This window comes from Andrographis paniculata, unplaced genomic scaffold (assembly GCF_009805555.1).
Source record: "Andrographis paniculata isolate CXL003 unplaced genomic scaffold, ASM980555v1 Contig70END, whole genome shotgun sequence".
Lineage (NCBI taxonomy): Eukaryota > Viridiplantae > Streptophyta > Magnoliopsida > Lamiales > Acanthaceae > Andrographis > Andrographis paniculata.
This window is the reverse complement of record NW_026137607.1, coordinates 1,066,204-1,081,203: the sequence shown is the minus strand read 5'-3', so window position 1 is coordinate 1,081,203 and position 15,000 is coordinate 1,066,204. Positions and strand designations below refer to the sequence as shown.

The 15,000-nt window shown below is 33.0% G+C and overlaps 2 protein-coding genes across 3 annotated transcripts; both read right to left on the bottom strand.

The window, feature by feature from the left end:
• Window positions 1-894: 894 nt before the first annotated feature.
• LOC127264468 (uncharacterized) lies at window positions 895-4,948 on the bottom strand. Of its 2 annotated transcripts, none has more exons than XM_051294013.1 (9): window positions 4,828-4,948; window positions 3,658-4,306; window positions 3,346-3,555; window positions 2,753-3,265; window positions 2,470-2,667; window positions 2,159-2,328; window positions 1,900-2,080; window positions 1,537-1,815; window positions 895-1,456 (listed from the first exon to the last, which is right to left on the bottom strand). In XM_051294013.1, the coding sequence occupies exons 1-9, from the start codon at window positions 4,878-4,880 to the stop codon at window positions 1,205-1,207; spliced, it is 2,505 nt and encodes an 834-aa protein (XP_051149970.1). In that variant the 5' UTR covers window positions 4,881-4,948; the 3' UTR covers window positions 895-1,204. The 2 variants fall into 2 exon arrangements, with proteins under 2 accessions (XP_051149970.1, XP_051149971.1); XM_051294014.1 differs by having other exon boundaries at window positions 2,470-2,664.
• A 7,105-nt stretch (window positions 4,949-12,053) lies between these two features.
• Window positions 12,054-13,443, bottom strand: LOC127264409 (histone H3.3). Its single transcript, XM_051293932.1, has 4 exons — window positions 13,289-13,443; window positions 12,893-12,994; window positions 12,670-12,746; window positions 12,054-12,572 (listed from the first exon to the last, which is right to left on the bottom strand). Exons 2-4 carry the CDS (start codon window positions 12,962-12,964, stop codon window positions 12,311-12,313), a joined length of 411 nt encoding a protein of 136 aa, XP_051149889.1. The 5' UTR covers window positions 12,965-12,994; window positions 13,289-13,443; the 3' UTR covers window positions 12,054-12,310.
• Window positions 13,444-15,000: the final 1,557 nt, after the last annotated feature.

The following is a 15,000-nucleotide window of genomic DNA, read 5'->3' as shown; positions in this document are numbered from 1 at the left end:
TGCGGTCCGAGTACAAACCATATTTTATTTTGTTTATACAGTATTCTAATTGTATTACCGTGTAATAACTTGGAGGCGTAGCATTGATTAAAATTCAGCACACAGCTACGTACCAGACTTCCATATGCCACACAACTATATTGTGGTTATATTATCGTGTCTATTCTATTGTGTTCTAATTCAATTAACGGGTAAGCGATGTAAGTATAATCTGTGGCCTAAAACACGCCATTCAAGATTATGGGGTTGACGAGCAACACTACCATGGTTAAGCCAATACACTCTTACCATCAGTTCATGAATATTTTAAGAGAAAAGGCCGAGTCCCCACCCGTAGGGTACCAGAGCATTTGAAATGGTAACGGAAGTATAAAGGCTATTTCCGTAGGTACATAGTAGATACTATAGGGTATTTGTAATAATGACTCCGTTACTTATGCATCCGAGCTAAGTACCAGACTCGCTGAACGAGGTACACAGATTGCGTATGTGGGCATCTGTGTTGTAGTTGTAGGTATCCTAGTTGTAGGTATAGTAGCACTTCTCTGTAACCACGTGTTGCTTAGCATTCCGCAGGAAATAGTTGATTGTAATCTAGACGTTGGCCCACACGCAATTACCAGACACCTATGTCCCGCACAAATATTTTGTTGTAATATGATCAAGTTTTTTTAGTATTGTTTGTTTTAAATTAACGAGTAAGCCCTTGCAGTATCTCCGGTCGATTAAAACATGGCGTCCAGTAGGGTTTTATGAGAAACGCCGACACGGTTGAACTGATTCAAAGTGAACGCTATTTCAGTGATCAGTGCAAAAGAAATGACCAGTCCCACAAACGCAAATGACTGGAGCATGTAATATATAAATAGAAGTACATACTAGTTTTCCGTAGGCACATAAAAGCTATCAACGGGTATCACCACACAACGCAGGTATATAATGAAGATGACAAATCAATCCACGTAAAAGACATTTACCAATTCCATCACCTCGATACACAATGCAATAACTTCCCAGGTCAATCCAAATTGAAGACATTAAACAAATCCATCACCTCCACACAACACAATAACTTCCCAGATCAATCCAAACTGAAGACATTCAACAAATCCATCACCTCGCCACACAACGCAAAAACTTCCCAAATCAATCCAAATTCATTACATGTGTTAACCTGCCCTATTTTTCCATCGGGGTCTACATTTCAGAAGGGGGGACCTTTCAATATCCTCGCCGCAATCGTGCCTCGGTAGCTCTTGACATCGCCGAAGTCCTCGCCGAGGACACCAACGAGATTGACATCTGGACCTGCCCGCGCATAACACTCTGCGAACATGCAGACTAAAGGTCCACAGTCCAACGTTTCACCCTGGTGTCGGCATCTAATGTACTCGGGCATGTCGCTGACCATAGGCCATAGTCGTGACGCGTTCATATACAACGATAAAAATCGCGTCTGCACAAATAACGTTACTCTTTCGTTAAGGCATTCACCCTACCCATAGGCAATTAATTATGATCATTCGAAAGACGTACCAATTTCTTTGCATTCCCCTGCCCGAAGGGGTCGCGCATTGAGTTACACTCCAACACAACACGTTTGACGGTATCCAGTATGCAGAGATGCCAGTGGAACCGGGTGTGTACGGGTAGAAATATGTACCGGCACCCAGACCGGATTTTGTCCATGATTCCGGCAATCTCTTGGCCTACGGTCACTTGCAGCGAGTTGGCAAACGCGAGTACATTACCCTTATTGATGCTCGGCTTTTTCGCTCCCCTGCTTGGTCGTGATAGCGCGTCGTTCACGGCTTTCTGAAAATCGAACACAGCAACCAACGCAATAATAACAATGTGATTTGTAATACTAACCGTATAAATTCCAAACAGGATACTCACCGCTACGAACCATGGCACACAACCACACCGCACCTGCGGATTGTGTTGGAGCTGATATTCATTGCTGCATAGATGATATAGGTACGCGTCGATGACTTCGCCTTTCACAGCTTCGTCAAACAGTAGTTCTAAAACGGCATCGGCCGAGACAGACACGACGCCCTGCTGCCATACAGTGTCCCTACAACATGATAGTCGCAAACGGATAAATACATTGATTGAGAAAAATATATAAAGCCGTAAGAGTGAATAGCAATACCGGACAGCGAATGACGCGAGAAAATGTTCAATGGTGTTCGTCTCATCCTCAGATAAGGAACCCTTTCCACAGTAGCTGTCGTTATTGCGATATCCCTCCCACTTTTGTGCTCCAGGGTCTGCTACAACCTTAGCATCCGAGTCCCCGTCGTCGCCGACGACAAATGGTTCCTGAACCAACAATTAAGATAATCATGTTTCCGTAGGTATCTGTATTTATTGTACAGGTATTGACGCAGAAACACTAGGTATTTATGAATCTATCTGAAGTATTTTGAGCCAGACGACTTATATTTGTATGGAACTACGTACCTGCTCATTATTGACGTCGACCGCTGACTTTCCTTTCGCCCTCCGTGTTCTTCTCGCTTTCTCAATTCGCGGTGTCGACACGGGTGTCACGAATTCAGGCTTCTTCTTTCTCTTCCGATCCTTACGTGCCATTACACCACGTACAATCGATGAATCTGCGGCCCTGCTACAAGTCTCACGGTCGGAGTCATCGCCCTGCTACAATTTCAACAAAGCAAATAATCATTCAACAGATAGACAACTACGACCGGACAAATTGTAATTACTATATTAATTAGCTTACCTTGACATCTATCGGTGCAACATAAGGAACAATGGCCATCAATTGGTTAAACTCTAGCAGGCTACCAACCCCTTCGTCATCTGACTCGTTTATCGGATCAACTTCGGCCAAAAGGATGTCCATTTTTTTTTTGCTTCGGCGCTCGGTATTCGCTTGCTCTTCCGCTGCCTCCTCGGGATCCTCCTCAGTCTGCCTCTCCTCCTCCCCAGTTTTTTCCTCCTTCTCCTCCTCCTCCTCCTCTTCACCCTGACTCTCCTCCTCCTGACCTTGCTTCTCCTCCATGTCAGTCTGCTTCTCTTTCCTCTCAGACTCCACAGCCATCCGGTCTGCTGTCTCTTCATCCCCATAGTTTGCATCACCCTCCTCGCCATCGCTCTCGTCCTCACCCTCACCTTCACTGTCGTCATCGACAACACCGGCTCTAGATCTTTGTAATTTATTAGCAAGTCTGGCAATTGCAGTGTCTTTCTTCCGCAGCTCCACCTTCAAAGCCGCAATTTCCTGCGCTGCTTCCTGCAACATATGTTAATAATGTCATATAAGAAATTATTTTATCCATTTACAACGGTAGCAACATTGAATAATGCATTTACCTCTGAAGCATGACAAATTGCACGAACGAACTTTTCTTCCGTGCCTATCCGATAGAATTCCTGAACATCGGACCGCTTTATGGAAGTCAGTTCATCAACTGCATGAACCCTGGACATTGGACCGAGGCTATTCAGCCACCGAAAGAGACGCGGTACCTTCGGAAGGCACCGTGCCTTGTCCAGAGTTGGGACCCTCTCATTGAACCAGGCCTGCACATATTGTAATAGACATTACTGCCAACAATAATACATATTGTGCAATATACCAAAATAAGTAGAAAAAATTAACAAATCCGATATTACATTGCTTACCAACAAACCCGCGGTGCAGCCTGTCAAATATTTTTTCCCGGACTTGAAGTCGCTTATAGACTTCAACAGATAACGGTGACTCGCGGGTCCCCACGCGTAGTCACCAATCGCACTCAGGTCTTCCACATACGGTAACAAAAAAAGGGGTACAGAATAATTCGCAGAACAAAATAAAATATTTGCAAAAACAAACATAATAAAAAGACGAGCAACATCCGCAACAGAAAGAGGCTCCAGCCCCTGCAACAGAGCCTCACGCAGCTTCTGCAACACCTGCCCGCGGGTTACAGAACGTGGCTTGCTCCCAAAAATTCGAACAAACCATTCGCTTTCGACCGATGTATTTTCGGTCACGTAGACTCCTTTCGCGTGTAGTCCTAAGACTACAGAATATTCTTCAACTTCAAACGGAAGCTCAATGTCACTTCCAATCTTGAAGGACATAGATTCCGAACTGAAGCTATTGACGAGGGCAACAAGTCGGTGCCATGGAAACTTCATTTTCGGGCAATCCAGAAAATGCCCGAATGGTGTCATGTTTATAGCTGCGATGTGTTGGTCTCTCATGTGTTGCTTCAGTTTGGCCAGCTCATTATGAAAAAAAGGTAATGCAAATCGGCTGATCACCGATTTGTGCTCCTTGCCTGGCCTGTAAGTAAAAACCATAAGTCCACGTTACCCAAATCTCTAATTTAGTTAAAAGTTTTTCACAATTTAGCAGGAGTAAAAACGCATTCCGAGTATACAGTGCCGTTCAGGTATATTAATTGGCAAATTAGACCAAACAAATGAAACTCCTGGTGCCTAATATTACCGCATTTATCAACCCACAAATATGACTATTTACCGAACAATCCACCAAAAAACCTAAAATATGCAACTTCGAGTAACTAAACAAAATATACATCTCCAAAATTAACAAAATCAAAGATAAAAACAGATAAAATCACCCAAAATCGGCCGAACCGGGTTTCCTGGCCAAAAATTCGAACAATTTCAAACCACCCGTTGAACTAACACAACACCGAACACCCAGGGCTCCTCATCACTAAACCGAGGCATACAAACACGGGACCAAGGCTTCTACCCCAAACAATCGAGTAAACTACGATATAAAATTCGATTGTCAACAAAATCATAAAACGAAAAGGGTTTCGACCAGACACTTACTTTTTTGAACTCCTCGTGGGGGATCGCGGCGGATTCGCGGTTTTTCTCACCATTTCGCTGAACAAAATGTCTTACTGCTGATCGTCGTCGAGTTCGCGAGGGACGATTTCCTTCTCGAAGAACTAGGGCTTGAACGGAGAGTGAGTGAGGGAAGTTAGGGAATGTTTCAGTTTTTAAATCGTGCATATTTTCTGTGATTTTTTTTTAAAAAAAAATCACAAAATAAGGTACGCAGTATTTAAATGGAATTATCTAATCGTATACTGGGGGTAGAGCGGGAGGTAATGTAGGTATATATTATAAAATTGGGAGTATTTATTAATCAATCGTAAGTACATGTTGCATATACAATGGTGATTGAGTAGAAAATACAAGAAGGGAGTTATAACATATCTAATCAATAAAGTAGGGACTGCAGATCAATTAATTTACAATGGGGACTGAATTGCAAGCAAAATACACTGACAGGGATTTTAGTCCAAGTCTCCCTAAAAATAATTACCTAAAAAATCGTACAAATATATTTTAGGACAATTATAAATGGACGGATGGAGTATTAGTTTATAATAAAAAATATGAAAATGCCCCTATTAGTATGGTGTATTATAAAAGTGATGATAACATATTGTAAATTGTAAGGGTATTTATTAGGTTAAAGTAGGTAGTACAATTACTAAATTAAAAAATAGTATTCTTGTTTTGAGACGAACAAAGATAGAAAATAGTATCCTTCTTATGAGACGAAGGAAGTATATTTTTCTAAATTTAGAGGAATAAAATACATGTATTCTTGTTCTATAATTTTTTTTATCATTATTCATCCAGCTACATAGTATACATATTTCTATTTTCAGAGGTCCAACAAATATTTTTATTTTATATCACATCATTATTTTTATACTAAGCAAGGGCAAAAATATCATTAAACTATTTTTACTTATCCACTATAATTAAAAAAATTATTATTTCTTAAATTTTAAGCCAAAAATAAAATATATACTTATTGCTTGGACATAAATATTATTATTTTGTGGGTAGAATTCAATGCATATAGAATTACGATTTTGATTTATTCATGTAAATACTTTTATAGTGTGTTTGTTTGAGGGTTTGAATACTAAAAAATTTAAATTTGAATAGTTGTATGATGTGATATAAATAGGTGTTGATATTACGTTTAGAATGTTAAATTAATTTTTAGTATAATATAAAAAATAAAAAATAGGTGTTTGATTTGATATTTTTAGAGAAACAACATGAGATGAATAGTGTATTTAAAATCCAATCCCCAAAACAAACACACCCTAAAATTTAATACTACTATTTATTTATACTAATTTTTGTAATAATATCCTATCAATATTTGTTTTCTCTCACAAAATATCGTATAAAATATTTGATTTTTTTATTAATTTTAATTTTTTTAAAAGAACTTCAAAACTTTTATTTTAACAATACATTATATTTGGATTATAATTTAATGAAAAACATACTTGGAATGCTAATTATAATTGTGGCTTTTATTGATAAGTCATAAAGGTGTGTTTGTTTGAAGGATTTTGGTGGACTTCTACTATTCATCTAATTTTTTTTCCCAAAAATATCAAATTAAACACCTATTTTTTATTTTTTATATTATACTCAAAATTAATTTTACATTCAAAACATCACATCAAACCCTATTTATATCACATCATACAACTATTCAAATTCAAAATTTTTACTATTCAAATCCCAACTCAAAATCCAAACCCCCAAACAAACACATTCATATTAATTTTCTAAATGTATTTAATATTTATCCTATTCGTTTAAAAAGAGATATATATTGTTGTTTTTTTTTTTATCTATTTAAACATTAGGTGTACATTTTTTAAGTTTTATCCACTGCATAATATAAATATTTTAAAATTTATACTTACATAAATATTGTTATATAATATTAAATTAAAATAAAATGACAAAAAAAAAAAATTTACATACAAAAATATCGAACTAATATCATTTAAATACAATACTTTTTAAATTTAATATTAAAAAGTAAATGCATATTTTTTAAGTGGACGAAGATAGTGATATTTTAAGTACGTTAGAATTTACTCCCTCCGTCTCATAACTATGTATCAATTTACTTTTTGTATAGAATTTTAGAAATATTAGTATTATATTGGGATGTAGTATGAATAAAGTAGAAATGACTAAAATAACCTTATTAATATTGTGTGATATAAAGGTAATGACATTTGTGTAGTATACTGTAAGTTGTAAGGGTATTTGTAATGTTAGGTAGATAGTACAGATACTAAAAAAAAAAGAAATGGATACTTTGTTATGTGACATACTAAAATGAAAAAATGGATACTTTGTTATGGGAATAGATATTTTTTTTTCTTAAAAAATTAATACACTACACAAGTTTATTATTTTTATATTTCTTATACTCCCTCCGTCCAGCTAGAAAGTATACATGTTTTTATTTTGGGACGTCAAATTACAAAATAAATATTTCATTAAATACCTCACTTTTTTTCACAAATACTCTTATTTTACATCACATCGTTACTTTTACACCAAAAAATAAGGGCAAAAATATCATTATACTACTTTTAACTACTCACTATAATTAAAATACTATTATTTCTTAAACACCGCGCCAAAAATAAATGTATACTTTGTGTGTGAACGGAGGGAGGGAGTACAATTTTTTATACTTTACATAATATTTAGAATATACTCATGTATCATAAATGTTTCCTTAAGCAAACTTTTCAATTGATTTAATCTAATAATATTAAACCAAAATATACTAATAGCAAAATTTTGAATTGTAATTATTGTTTTTACTCAGCAATATTTAAAATAAAATAAAGAAAATATATATAGCATAAATATTTTGTAATTTATAAAAAATGAGTAAAAAATAAAAGATAATTGCCTCTTTCATTAGTAACACGATATTTAACGAAATGATGTTTAATTAGTTAACAATAATGAGTTATGATATTATTTTTTATGTAATTAATAATATTGATACTTTTAAAGTAAATTTAATATAATATATAATTTTAAAAATTATATTGTAATAAAAAATATATATGCAATATAAATATCATTCAGTAAATAATAAAATTTTTTATAATACAAACAAATAAAAAATAATTTTATTTATTTATAATTAATATAAACTAATACAAAAGAGAAAGTTTTAAACGTAGAATTATTTATTTATAAAATTTTTGGAAAAAATAGAAATAAAATTCTTTTGAATAGTTCTACTGTGTTATGTATTATCTAGTTAATCAAGTTAATTTATATGTTAAATATATTTTGATTTAATAAATTTTATTTAAAAAAAAAAAATATCAATTTTTTTTATATATATAAACATTACAAAAATTTTAAATAGTTTATGAAAAATCAATAAGGTGAATGTCATGCATGTCACTAAGAGCAACTGTACTAGCCTCAAAATAGAAGGCTTTCAACACAGTAAAAAAGTGTGTTATTTTTCAGATCCCAAAAAAAGTTTACACAATAGCCTTTCTTATAAAAATAAAATAAAAATCAATGCACTTGGCCAACACTTGGTGCACTAAAAGTCTCACTCTATTGAATATAATTGAATATTATTTCATATTGTTAAATATCTGAAAACTCTCTTGGTTTATAATTAGGGGTTAGTATTCGGATTTTCGGTTCGAATTTGACAAAATTCGAACCGATCCGAAAATTCAAAATTTTTGAAAAAATCAATTCGAATCAAACCGAAATAACCGAAATCCGAAATCCGAAAATCCGTAATCCGAACTAAAAAATTCGAATCAAACCGAAAAATTCGAAATTCTAAATATTTTTATTATTTTTTTAAAAATTTTTTAAATTCTTTTATATTTTATTATTATTTTATAATATTAAATATATATATATATAATATATAAAAATTAAATATATTAAAATATAATTAATAAATTTGAGTTTTTTATATTAAAATATAATATTTTCTAATAAAATATTAAATATGTATAATAAAAAATATATATTAAAATAGTATATTTCGGATTGGTTCGGATTTTAAGTATACCGATCCGATCCGAAAATCTGAAATTTGTTAAAAATTCAATCCGATCCAATCTGAAAATCCAAAAAATCCGAATCAAATTTTAATTTTGGTTTGATTCGAATTGAATTTTCGGATTTCGAATATTTTGTTCACCCCTATTTATAAGGGTGAATGGTCATCACTTCACAGTTTTAAATTGTATTGAATATTGATTATCTATGAATTTTCGAGATTACCATCTCGAAGGAGAAAAGTGTTGCCTTAGTTTATACAGACGAAGGGTTGATCCGGTATGGATCTCCCTTAATTTATAAAAGTAAAGAGTCACTTTCATTCTTTTTATTTGAATCTAATCATAAATTACAAGATAGAAGAATAAGTCATGATGTAATACCATTATTTTTTTTTACAAAATAATAATCTATCAATGCTACTCTTCGAGCTTGCTAATAAATCTTCAGTCAAACCTAAGTAATCATCAAAATGTATTCAAAATAACGTTAAATACCGAAGATCAATCAAGTATATTAACATTATTGCATGTATCTAGAGTACCAAAAAAAAAAAAAAATGCATGTCAAATTATTAGAAAAACAATCATTAGGGTGTGTTTGTTTGAGGGAATAAATTTTAAATGCACTATTCATTTCATTTTTTTCCACCATAAACATCGTTAGATTTCTATTTTTTATTTTTTATATTATACTAAAATCAATTTTTCATTCAAAACATCACATCAACACATGTTCATATCACATCATACCATTATTCAAATTCAAAATTTTTACTATTCAAATACCAATTCAAAATTCAAACCCCCAAAACAAAAGGTGTCTATGCATTCCTCTTTACAACTCTACATATGTTCTCCAAAGGGTGTCTTTGGAATCTTTACAACTCTATATGTTCTCCATTGACGTTATCACGAGCTTCTCTCATATTTTCTCCGTCCCAAAAGTAAGTATTCATTTGTTTTTTATACGTAATTTTAGAAATATTAGTATTATATTAAAATATAGTAAAAATAAAATAGAAATGACTAAAATAACCTTATTAGTATATGTGATATAAAAGTAATGATATTTATGTAATATATTGTAAGTTTTAAGAGTATTTGTAATGTTAGACAGATAGTACAGTTACTAAAAAAAAATAGATACTTTTTTATAGGACGGACTAAAATGAAAAAAATGAATAATTTGTTATGGGACGGAGGGAGTATTCCATTATTGACATAAATTTTTATCAATTAACAATCCAACTCTTCCTCGTATTCATTATTGACATATATTACCCATTGAAAATAAAATTGTTGGATACTATAACAGTTAAAAATACGGTTAATTCTTTTAAAATTCCTATTTTGCAAATTAATTTTCTTGTCAGTCCTGTTTATATATTTGTTTATTTTAACTTCCTATTTATTCCTCACGATTCCCTATTTAATATTTTATATACTTTCACCTATAAATTTTCAATTTTGCCTTCAAAATAATATTTTATTTATAATTCTATATACCTAATATAACTCAAAACCCTTAATTTGTGTAACCAATGATCAATTTTATTATTTCATTTTTCACAAAATGACGATAAATAATACTGTTCAAAGTACATATTCATTAACTTATTTATATTTTATTCAATTAAAGATTAATATTCTTTATAAATATCTTGTAATAAAATTTAATAGTTATGAACTTTTGAAAAAATATATATATATATATATGTAATTTACTTGTAAGTATTGAAATATATATATATAATTAATCTACTTATTGTTTAACAATATTTGTAAATTTAAGTATATATTTTTTATAAATATTTGTATTATTTTTTAAAAGTTACAAATATATATATATTTTATAATTATTTATTATTCATATTGTTATCTATTTATTTTTTTTTTAATAGTAAAAAATTAAATTATATGGTAAAAATTAAAGATTATATGTAAAAATAACAAAAAGAATTAAAATTAGAGAATTTAGTAGAAATTATCCTTAAAAATAAACATTGGATTGCATAGAAATGTAATCCTTAAAAATATTAGCATCTTCACTTAATATTTGGATTTTTAAATAATAAAAAATTAAATAAATATTTAATTTAATATTTCTTCCATCCCACATACCATATCCACATTACATTACAGTCAATCCCACTACCATATCACTATTACACACTTTAATCTTATTTTAAACTTTTTAATTTTTTTTAAAAAATTTTTAATTAAAATAATTAATTATATTAATTTTAATTTATAATTATTTATATTATAATATAATTATTTTTACTAATATATTTTTAATTATCTACTAATTAACAACTCGTACACATAGGTATTATTTTTTTAAATATATATATATATATATATAATAAAAATCACATAATTTGTCTCTTTATTTCCAAGTTTCACACCCTTACACTTTTATCTTATATGAAGGGTCCTCGAACTATTAAAATTCATTCAACTTTCAAAATCCTATCAGAACATGCTTGAAAATGAACCCATGTTCTATCAAATTGCTCTAAGCTTTCAAGTATTCAAAAGCCCTAATTCATTATGCAAGCCACAAAGACATTGAACAAAAATCAATAACGTATGTAATAAAAATACCGTTGCTAACACTAACAAAGCCAAGTTGAATTGTATCGAACTACATAAAGAGAAAGTCTGAAAGTAAAAGTTTTACTCAATGCAAAGACTCCAATTAGACAACAGATACAATGGACAATCTAATCTTTCTTGAATCCAATAAAAAGAAAAAAACCCCACATGGCATTTATGTATGTTTCACCCCAATCAGATACACTATTCTAACGTTATATAATGAAAGTGAAGGCATGACAGTGTCACAAGTAACATTAAACCCATCCAAAACATAACACAAATTTGATCCATCCTGCTAAATTTTCAGAATCAGTAATAATAACAATGCAGTGATTGAAAACAGGAATCAGAGACATACCCAAATTAGCAGAGCAGCTACAACCACCATGATTGGAGGATAGTCAAGATGATCAAAGCTCTTGGCCCTAAGCACTTCCTGTGCCCACAGAAACAGAATCGGCAAACATACCTTGAGAACTGCAGAGAAGATCGACGAATCCGCAAAAGTTGAGCTGCTAAGATCAATTCGAAGCTCAAAATTGAAAAACAAGATTCAAGAAAGCAATTATGATCAGGTTTGGATTTGAATTTATCAAAATACAAATCAATCATCTGCGCAACACAACATGCAGCTATAGGAGAGTAGAAATTTGCTTTACAGATGGAGGAGTAGTAGCTATTTTTTCAAATACGCTTGATATGCTCTACCATCAGAGCTTATAGAGGAAGGAGAAAGAACAAAGGTTCCTATTAACCTAACTAAGAGCTACCACAACTACTAGAACAAATTCGTGTTCCTCCAAGAACAATTAAGCTCGCTCCCCACGAATGCGCCTTGCCAATTGAATGTCCTTTGGCATGATGGTAACCCTCTTAGCGTGGATTGCGCACAGATTGGTGTCCTCGAAGAGACCTACAAGGTATGCTTCGGCGGCTTCCTGGAGCGCCAGCACGGCGTGACTTTGAAACCTCAGATCTGTCTTGAAATCCTGAGCAATTTCACGGACGAGTCTCTGGAATGGCAGCTTGCGGATCAGAAGCTCAGTACTCTTCTGGTATTTACGGATTTCACTGTATTGATCCAGGATTCATCGTTAGTACAGTTAATAATTTGATCGACGTTCGTAAGGATACTTCGCAACTGGAACTAAAGGATGTAAGGATTTACCGAAGAGCGACGGTTCCAGGGCGGTAGCGGTGAGGTTTTTTTACTCCTCCGGTGGTCGGCGCAGATTTCCTCGCAGCCTTCAAAAATCAAACAATTGCAGACGCCATATCAGTAAATATAGAATTAAACAAATCTAACATGTACATAAACCCGAGATTTCCATGGAAACCAAAAGATAACAGAATCAAACAAAACTAGATGTTAATTCAATTGTACCACAAACCTTAGTTGCCAGCTGCTTCCTCGGTGCCTTTCCTCCGGTAGATTTGCGAGCAGTCTGCTTCGTACGCGCCATCCTTTCCGAAATTCAATTAAAGCAAATTCACTGAAAATTACAACGAAACCAAAAAATCAGATCTAAAAATTCCAGTTGAAAAACAGAGCACCGCGACGCCATCCTTTACGAAATTCAATCAAATCAAATTCACTGAAAATTTCAACGAAACCAAAAAATCAGATCTAAAAATTCCAGTTGAAAAACAGAGCACCGCGACGCCATCCTTTACGAAATTCAATCAAATCAAATTCACTGAAAATTTCAACGAAACCAAAAAATCAAATCTACAAACTCCAATTGAAAAACATAGCACCGCGACACAACGTTGACACCGATTTATACCTTATCAGAATCTCTGAGCGAAACGATAGAGACACCCAAGGCTGCGGAGAATATGTTTCCGAAAGTAGGCTAGAATGAGACGGAAGCGAGTAATATATAGGAAGGGAATCTAGGTTAAGTCGGTTTTTAAAAACGCAGACTTGGACTCCAACGGCTTCAAAAGGAATATTCGGAGACGAGGATCCAAGACTAATGCTTATAACGATTTTCATTGGTCCGTATTTCAAAATGAACGGCTGTGATTAATTGTGTCTATTTCACGCGGATCGTGACCGAGTTGTGCTTCTTCTGTGTCTGTAGTTTTTCCGTTCTGGTTTTCGATCGACTCAGCGAGTTGTGATAACTTCTGAAATATGAATTGCCCAAAATGCCCTCTTCGGTTCTAAGAAAAAAGTAATCCATTTTCATTTTGACCTGTATTTTTAAGTCTAATTACAATATGTCAATGGAACTGTTAACAAAATAATTTTTTTTAAATTTAATTAATTATTAATTATTTAATAAGTCTGATTATATTTATATAATTTAAATATCTAAATTTATGATTGTGATATCTAAATCATACTCCTTCCCTCTCTCAGAAGAAACGTCTTGTTGAAAGTTGGCACGAAAATTAAGAAATAATAGTATTTAATTGAAAGTGGGTATAAAATAGAATATAAAAGACTAAAATGTCCTTACTTTTTGAAAGATTTTAAAAAATAGATTAGAGTAATAATTATGGGTAGGTTGGAAAAGTATGAATAATTTTGTTATAAAGTGGGGACCACGATTACTAAATAAGGAAACAGGACAATTATTTTGGGACGGACGAAAATGGAAAAACAAGACAACTCTTTTGGGACGGAGGGAGTATATAAATCATATAACTAGATTTTAAGATATAATCAAACTTCATATCCTAACAATCTCTCATTTGAAGACTGATTGCATCTTTCATATAACATTTTACTTCATCGGCAACAACAACGCTAAGCCATTTTACTTCATCGGCAACAACAGCGCTAAGCCTCCTTCTTCACTCATCGAAGCCACTTAAGGTTGAATACAACTTCAATTCATCTAAGGCCACCACCTTAGATTGTCTTTCAGGATTGTTCATATATCGGCTCACTACTCCAACTGCACGTGTTTTCCACCTCCTAGAGGTTATCAAAAGCATCATATTTACACTTAAAGAAATATACCTATACCTTCTTTGTAACGTTGTCAATGACCACGGTGTAGTATTTTGAGCCTTCAAGGGTCGATACAAAAGCTAGTTCCCGCAGGTCCGTATGAACCAATTCCAACTTTTCCTTTTTCAGGTCTCTCTCACCCTTTCCCGCAGATCTCATCCAATTGTCCTATGGAAATCAGATTCCGTTTCAGACCCGAGACATGGCTCACGTCATTCAGTCTCAACTCCCCACCATTTGGTGTTCTAATTTGAATCATTATTTTACCTACAATTTTCAGTGTCATATCATCTGCAAGATAAACAACACTAAAATTACATGCGGTATAAGATTCCATGATTCCCGAGTCACTGCATGAGTGGAATGATGCTCCTGAGACCAAAATCCATAAATCCATTGGACTGCTGACGCTCATAATCAGCGCATCGAAGATTTCCTCCGCTGTGTTTTCCGAACCTTTATCCTTCTCCGGCGCCTTGCACTGTCGTTTCTTGCAGTTCCAACATACCACCTGACTTGCATATTCCTTGTCCT

Bases quoted from the DNA above. Each gene is read 5' to 3' on its own strand.
- LOC127264409 (XM_051293932.1), bottom strand. From the start codon at position 12,964: ATGGCGCGTACGAAGCAGACTGCTCGCAAATCTACCGGAGGAAAGGCA. The intron at 12,747-12,892 runs GTTTGTGGTACA...TGATTTTTGAAG, and splicing joins GGAAGCAGCTGGCAACTAAG to GCTGCGAGGAAATCTGCGCC. The intron at 12,573-12,669 runs GTAAATCCTTAC...GGATCAATACAG, and splicing joins CCTGGAACCGTCGCTCTTCG to TGAAATCCGTAAATACCAGA.
- LOC127264468 (XM_051294013.1), bottom strand. From the start codon at position 4,880: ATGGTGAGAAAAACCGCGAATCCGCCGCGATCCCCCACGAGGAGTTCA. The intron at 3,556-3,657 runs GTAAGCAATGTA...CAATATGTGCAG, and splicing joins GCTGCACCGCGGGTTTGTTG to GCCTGGTTCAATGAGAGGGT. The intron at 2,081-2,158 runs GTATTGCTATTC...ATCATGTTGTAG, and splicing joins CTCGCGTCATTCGCTGTCCG to GGACACTGTATGGCAGCAGG.